Genomic DNA, 8,320 nt, shown 5'->3' on the forward strand with positions numbered 1-8,320 from the left:
CCTTATCTTGGGTTCTAAATACTGTTCTGCAATAAAGGACCTTGGCTCTTTGCAGAATTGGTTAATTTCAGGGTTGGAATAGGGAAAACTACAAGATGAGACTGGAGCATGCTGTAGGACTATTAAGGAAGCGGTAAAAAATGGGGATATAGTGAAAGATTAAAGAGCACAGGAGACAAACTCAAAGTGTCTCCAGTACAGTTAGAAACAAAGGAGCTGAGTCACTCCCTTGCCTTCATGCAACTGTAAACGCCACACCACCCTAATGATTATCCATGCTTCCATCATCCTAAAAAGTATTAGTTAGAAACAGACTGCGATCCACTCCCTTCAACCATAAACACACCACCAGCACCCCAATATCCAGGCTTAAGCTTAGGAGGTCTTGATGCCAGGGACAGAAGATTACTGACATCAGTGAGACAGACAGTGGGATAGGGGGCACCTTGGATCAGTGGAATTTGACCCTATATAAATACCGGAGGCCTGAGTCTTGGAATCTTTTTCTCCCACTTTGCCATTTTACTGCTGCTGTTATGCAATCTTCAATAAATGTAGCTTACTATGTACAAGGTATACACTTGACAATTCTTTCCTTGTTGTACAAAAGAACTCAGACTATTTTTGGCTTACTCAATTGTAACACTGCCATTAAAAGAATTCAAACAATTATTCAAAAATAAATTCAATGACTCTCAAATTAATCACAAAATGTGAAAATATGTGCGCTTTAAAATCAAAATGGATTATACATACTCAGATCATACATAACCTTAAAAAACCCAACCTGAGCCAGGCATACACCTGTAAGCTTAAGTAATTTGGGAGGCTGAAGGAGGACCACAAGTTTGAGCCCACGGTGGGCAACTTATTCAGATCCTGTCTCAAAGTGGGGCTGTGGATGTGGCTCAGTGGCTCCATACCTGCCTGGCAAGCACAAAGTCCTGAGTTCAATCTCCAGTACAGGGAAAACAACAACAACAACAACAACACCACTGCGTAAATATAGCTCAGTATGAAGTCCCTGGTTTCAATCCCTAGTACCACCAAGAGGTACAAAAAACAAAAAAAAACTTGTCAACAAACCTGAAAAGACTCCTTTTTACTGTTTTTTCCTCAAGATTGTTGCCATTTGCTGTTACTTCCCAACTCAAAAATAATTCAATAGCTCTCAAACTAATCACAAAATAAGATCTAGTCTTTGTGCTGAAATCTAAGTTGCTTCATGATTTTGACCCTTATCTTTCCTTCACTGCCCATTAAATATAAAATATCACATACACTTGGGGGCAGAACATTTAAGATGCAGAATTATTACCCTGCTGCTTTAAAGTGTACCCTTCCTGAAATTTGGGTTTTATTATTGATCTAAAGCTCTTTGGCATCGCATTTTTTGTCTTTTGTTGGACTTAGTTTTCTAGCTATGTCATCTATTTAAATGTGTAGAAATTATATATTTTATTCTTCTACTGATTAATCTTAATTTTCAAGCAATACATCCATTTTTCTAAAACTGTCTAATAGTAATCTTGGACAAGAGAGAATACAGACTTTTGTTTTTTTGTTTATGCCCACCTCTTGTTCAGACCTTTCCGTTTCTTTACAACAGAACTTTGTATTCATACTCGGCAGCAGTATGTCTTTTTTTTTTTTGCTAACTAATGGTCTTGACCTCTACTTCTTGAATTTATTATTCTGCTCTCTAGAGAGTACAATGTTTATGAGTACCTAAATGTTCAAAAAAGCTTTTATATTTTGACATTATACTTAATTAATCAGCTAGCAGAATTCAAAGTAAAAAAGAAAAGCTTTCTCATAACTTTGAATATTTTAATCCACTGTCTTCTTATTGGTATAGTAATGCTGCTAACAAGAATCTTGCAGTCAACTTGGTTCTTATTTCTTTATTTTTCACCTCAGAATGTTTGTGATTTTTTATCACTGGTGTATGTTCTGAAATTTCACCATGATCCTGCTTAACACTCCAATTTCTCCAATTCTAAAAAATAACGGTATATTATTTGTTTAAATAATTTCGAGTATTAACTCCTTCTGGAAATATTACTAGACATTTATAACTGATAGCTGTCTCCATATTTAAATTTACTTTCTCTTAGCCAGGAGTATCACTGTGAGTTGGAGTATAGAATGGATTACATGGTGAGATCAAGGCTAGCCTGAACCACTTAGCAAGACCTTGTCTCAAAAGAGAAAAAAAAGACAGGGAAAGAAAGAGGGAATAAATTAACTACCAGTTGAGATTACAAGTTGATTTTTATGGATGCAATATAATTTGCATTTCTCTCACATTATACTGTCCTTATTCTAAAAATTTTAACTTTTTCTTCAAGTTCTCTTGTTAAATGAGTTTCCTGTCTACCGATTCAATTTACTGCACTGTGTATCTTTCACTTTGTTTCCTCAACTGTTTTGGTCACTTCCTGGTTTTGTGTTCACTCTTATATTTGAAATCTTATCTAATCTTTAAAAGCTGCATCTTCTTATAGTCAAGCATAGTGGCACTCTGGGAGGCTGAGGCACCTAGGTCACAAGTTGGAGCCCAACTTGGGCAACTTCAGGAGAGTAGGTCTATAAAAAGGACAGATGAGCTGGGGATGCAGCTCAGTGCAAAGGCCCTAGATTCAACCCTTAGTAGAGCAAGCAAACAGTTTTTAAATAAATGAATGAATAAGTACTTACTCCTCCTTGTGTCACTATGAATGAAAAGAATGGTGCTTCTCACTAATTTAAGAACTCATACTTAGTTACTATTGTCATCTGGAAACATTTCTAACAATTCCTTTGTGAGGCAGAGCATTTCATACAATCTAGCAATTCTACCCCTAAGCTTGTATCACGGTATAATCATGTGTAAAATGGCATTCATAGTAAAATGGTATATATCTTTTTATCAACTTTTGCATATATACTTGAGGAGATTTGTATCTAGTGTTACAATTTAGATCTAAAATACCTTCCCCAAAACTCTCAAGTGGGGCTTTTGGAAGGTGACTAGATTAAGAGGGCTCTAACTTTATCAGTGGATTAAACTGATGGTAAGATCATAATCTGATGGTATATTGGGGAGAAAATGGAAACTGAGGAGGGGCCTAGTTGAAGGAAGTGTCACAGGGCATGACCTTGGGGGCTGTATCTTGTCCTTAGCCCCTTCAATTCTGGCTCTTTCCCTGTCTCTTGGTTCCTAGCCATCAATATTAAATCTTTCTATCAGGATACTGCTGCCTTACTAGTCCTAGAAACAATGGATTCAGCCCACCCTGAACTGAAACCCCTGGAACTATGAGCCAAAATATATCTTTCTTCCTTGAAGTTGTTTGCTGTTTTTCTTGGGTATTTGATCACAGTGATGAAGAGCTAACACATGAAGGTTTCTAATGGTACTCTTTATAAACAGTAAGAAACTGGGCATAACTATTAACCAATAGTAGATGGACACATAAATTGATTTACACATGGCAAAAATAAATGAACATTGCCACCAACATTAAAAACAGAATGTTTCATAAATAAAGTCAATGAAGAATACACTTAAAGGAAAATAGGACAAATCCCAAATCCCACTGTTTAAAAATATATTCATACTTATTAAAAACTATAATGAACAAGGAACAATGACAAATTTCCAGAGTTTACTGTCTGGGAAGGAGGTAATAATGGGGGGAGGGAGAAAGCTTTTGAAGAGATCAATATTCTACCTTAACTGAGGTGTACATACATGTGTTTCTTAACCTTTTAACTAGTTTTACATGTTCTGAATGTATAACATAGTTCACCATAAAATATGAAGAGTCTATACAGCAGGTGCTCAGGCTGTAAATGTACATAATAATGTTAATTTCCTCATGCTTATTATATTTAACAGCTATAAAATACTTCATATGATAGCCATATATTATTTAACTTAAATATTTCCATATAATCATTGGTAACATGAAAGTCTTTGTGTCACTACAGAATATAACTCAGACACAGGCTTAGTCTCATATGTAATGCACAATAATGATTTTAAGATCACCTTATTAATCTGCTCAGGATACCATATAACAAAACACCGTAAGTTGGGTGGTTTAAACAGCAGCTTATTTTCTCAAGGTTCTGGGATTAAATTTTAAGACCAAGCTGCCACCATGGCTGGTGTCTGAAAAGGAGTCTTTCTAGCCTGCAGACAACCACCTTCTCACTGAGTTTCTACATGATGGAGACTGAGCTCACTGATACCTCCTTTTCTGAGAGTCTCACTCTAATGCTTTCATTTAACCTTTATTACTTCCCCAGAGGTCACACTGCTAAATACAACACTAAGGGTTATGGCTTCCACATATGGATTTGGGAGATAAACAGTAACACTTTCCTAGCTCAAGATTGTTACTATTCCTTTGATTACCAACATCCTGGACATGCAAACAGGTATCTCACATACACGAGACACTATTTCCCTGGAATAAGAAATGTCTGATCTCAGGCAACAAGTAAAGAGTATGATGCTCAGGAAGAAATGCATTCCTGAGAGGGCAAAGGGCAAGATCCATGAAGGACAGGACTAGAAGTGGAAATAAACTTCAGTCATTCATAAGTAATATAAATATCTTAACTGCCTTATAGAATAAAGAAGGAACAGGAAGCTAGGGATTTAGCTCAGTGATTCCACTGCCTGCACAAGGACCTGAGTTGGATCCACAGTACCAAAAAAAAAAAAGAAGGAATAGGAATAAAGTGGAGAAGTGGTATCCATTTCTAAGATCTCTATATTTCTTTATAGTTCTGAATGCAGAGTGCATTTTTCAGTAATCAGCATTGTAAACTAGTCCACAAAGTCTTAAATCATAAAGCAGTTGAATTTAGGTAAATTACTTTGGCATCTTTCAATTTCTTAATTTCTCATTTACAGGTTAAATGAACCATTAAAACCTACTGCAAGAATAACTTAAAATGTTTTTTGTGTGAATGTACATGTATTGATATATTTATGAAATGCCTACATTTCTGATGTTAAAAAATACACATCATCTACCAACGGAAGAAAATTTAAGAAGTACTATGATCAACTAACCTTCTTCTGTTGCGTGCAGGTGTGTTGCATCGTTCCCCTGAGAAGTGATGTTGGCTTGGTCGAACTGAAGGGGGCTGCCTATTTGATGTCATCTCCCATGGTCGCATTGGTGGTGAGGGGGCTGGCGAGGCCGATGTATAATCAAAGACTGAATGAGAGAGGCGCTGCCTCTTAGGACTTGGACTATCTTCACTCTGCCAATGCAACAAAATCCATCAAAAGAATAAGACCCTTTAAGGATTTCACATTACTGCCTATGCACAGGTGCTTATATTTACCCTAAAACTGTAAAGGAGGGTATAACATGCATTATCAATTCAAATTAAAAATCTTTTAAAAAATATTTGGGTAGGGGTAAAGAGGCAGAAGGGAAAGGCACAGTAAATATCAAATGAAAAATGAACTGTTTTTAAAAATCATCATAAAATGTCAGTTAATAACATATAGATATACAACAGTGCAATAAGCTTTTATATAATACCTGATCTCTTTAAAATCCTAATGTAACTAGACATGAGATGAGCAGTTTTGCTCTACCAATGCTACTGGCCATGATGTGCTGGTCCACCACAGGCCCAAAAACAATGAAACCGACCAAGCAGGAACTAAGACCTCTGAGACAAACTAAACCTTATTACTTTATTGGAAAAAACAAAACACAAACTAATCCACCTGAGAAATTCCATTATGCTGTCTTCCAGTTATTAGTCTTTCATGGATTCATGGTCAGTCAAGAGTTCAGTTTAGGAGGATGTCCTTCTGAGCAGGTCCTCAACTTGATTCTAAATCATATTCCCCTCCCACATTACTGTTTAGGCTATTACACTTATATTCCTTTAATGATGGTTAAATGGCTAATATAAGACTTTTGTAAAACTGATAAACTGTCAACTGATCTAGATCATCAGTCTTTAATTGGAATGTCACAGCATGCTGGGAGTATTGTCAACTTTTCAAGGGTTACAGTATTCTCTTACTAACTATAAAATGGATGATCATTTAATTGCATTAATAAGTGTCCAGGATTCCCCACCCAAATGAATTTCCCAATTGAGTCTCAATTTGATAGGAATGTGTTTTCTAATAGGCCTCTTCTATTTCTAAACTACTCACATGCTCACTTCAGCAGCACATATACTACTTCTAATCTACTCTTATAAATTCTAATCATTCGGGCACTACAGTATTTTTGATTGTCAAATTTGTCTGCTGTAAACACAAAAATTGTATCACAACGTTAGCAAAAGAATACAGTATATAGTGCTACATATTATAGTGTTAAATTTGTAAGAGACAATCATATAGCCAGGTGTGGTAGTGGTAACCAAGAAAAACTTGGCTATCATGGCTTTTCCTCACTACAGCCTGCCCTGTCTTCTCCATGGTGCTCTTTTATCTTGCTTTTTCCATTTTTACATGGCCCAAGCTTACTCTGCAGAGTCAGTTTCTCCCCCACTCTTCACTTTTACTTTCTTGAATAAACTTTATCATTAAAAAAAAATCCTGTTTCAAAAATTTAAGGTGGAGGGTGGTGCTAAGCAATAGCTTGATATGACCTCCAGTACCACTACAACCACCAAGGGGAAGGGGGATGGGGAATAGAATTTCTCTATTTATGCAACTTCACACATGACTTAGTGAGACCCTGTCTCAAAATAGAAAAAACAATTAAAAGGACTGGGGATGTAGCTCACTGTTAAGGTCCTGGGTTCAATAACCACTGTGGCAAAAAAGAATGAAACAAACTCCTAAATGGTTACATTTGTTCATTCTAAAAACCATGTCCCTTTTTTTTCTTTAAGAAATACTGTAATTCAACAGTTACAATTAAAAGAAAATAGTTTCGAAGCCACATTTGAAGGCATGCTTTTTCTAATTCTCCCTATCACCACACTAATTATGTTCTCTTAATGATGCTAATATAATACACTGTTTTGTAGGCTGGGGATTTAGCTCAGTGATGTGGCCGCTTGCCTCAAAAGTGTCCTGAGTTTGACACCCTGGTACCGCAAAAACAACAACAACAAAAACCAAATACTACACTGTTTTTACCCAGTTAGTAAGAAAACTAGTTATGATCTGGTAATCCCAAACTTTAAGAGCAAGGTAAATAACCAATAAAATTTAGACATTTCGATTTTTTAAAAAGTAGAATGTAGGGTCAGGGATTTAGCTCAGAGGTTCTGCCGCCTGCCTTGCATGGAGGACCTGAATTTGATCCCCAGTACAAAAAAAAAAAAACAAAATGTAAAGACCTGACAAACTCATACATAAACTATGCATGAACACCAGAAACAGGCTATCTCAACAACTGATACAACAGATCTAACAATGATTCTTTAAAGTAAAAAAAGTTATTAACCAATCATGATCAACAGATTTCACTGGTGACCTACACCAGATACAATGGACCCTCAAATTATGACTGGCATAACATATGAACAACTCGGGTTAATTAGGTTAAAGGACCTAATTCTGCCTCTTGTTATCTATAGCACATACCCTAGTGAACATCCAGATCTCAGCTGTACTGACTTACAACCAACTTGAGTTATAACCAGCCCTCCTTGGGAACTGATAGAGCTTGTAAATCAAGGGTCCACTGTACTATACTGCAAAGCCTGATGGAAGCTATTACATGGAACTTTCATTTCTAAAAATTCATGTCTAGAATGGGGCAAATGCTACAGATTCACATGTTAAAAGTCAAATAAAATGAGAAAGCACCTAAGCTATAAAGTTTTACATATTTTCAGTGATGTTCCCCTCAGTACTGTGATGGCTTCACAAGGGTGAAAAAGGTTAAGAGGTGAAGGGAGGTAAGCTATTCATTAGTGCTTTAGTAGTTTTTCTTACTCAAAGTTATAGAAAACCAAGATAGATACTTAAAGACAGGAAAACACAAAAAAGTAGTCTGCTATACGCAGTTAGTTTCATCACATCCCTCACCAATTTCAGTACACTTTAAGAACTCCAAAGACATCCTCAGTTTCCAGAAAACAGCAGAGAAACAACCTACAAAGAAACAATATTAGCACCAGACGTCTCACAGAAACAAAGGGTACTAAAAATGTTTAGAAGGAAAAAGAAAATAATTAAAATATTATACTCCAATTAAATTCTCAATCCAGTGTCAGGCAAAAACAAAGACCCTGCCAGATGTATAAGTCTCATAGATTTTCATAACTCAGAAATCTTTATTCAATTAATTTTAATTAATTAATTAATTAATTAATTAAGGTATTTTGA

At 36.0% G+C, this 8,320-nt stretch overlaps 1 protein-coding gene across 12 annotated transcripts in view; it reads right to left on the reverse strand.

The window, feature by feature from the left end:
- Nucleotides 1-8,320, reverse strand: part of Rnf38 (ring finger protein 38) — an 87,710-nt gene that overhangs the window by 26,313 nt on the left and 53,077 nt on the right. For 11 of the 12 annotated variants that reach the window (XM_010619382.2, XM_010619384.3, XM_010619385.3 and 8 more), the window contains one exon: nucleotides 5,072-5,265. In XM_010619382.2, the coding sequence (XP_010617684.1) occupies nucleotides 5,072-5,178 (107 nt within the window). In that variant the 5' untranslated portion in view covers nucleotides 5,179-5,265. Of the gene's footprint in view, nucleotides 1-5,071; nucleotides 5,266-8,020; nucleotides 8,087-8,320 lie in introns of all 12 variants that reach the window. The other variant, XM_019206806.2, reaches the window with a different exon arrangement.

This window comes from Fukomys damarensis, unplaced genomic scaffold (assembly GCF_012274545.1).
Source record: "Fukomys damarensis isolate Sample0158 unplaced genomic scaffold, DMR_v1.0_HiC HiC_scaffold_36, whole genome shotgun sequence".
Taxonomy (NCBI): Eukaryota; Metazoa; Chordata; class Mammalia; order Rodentia; family Bathyergidae; genus Fukomys; species Fukomys damarensis.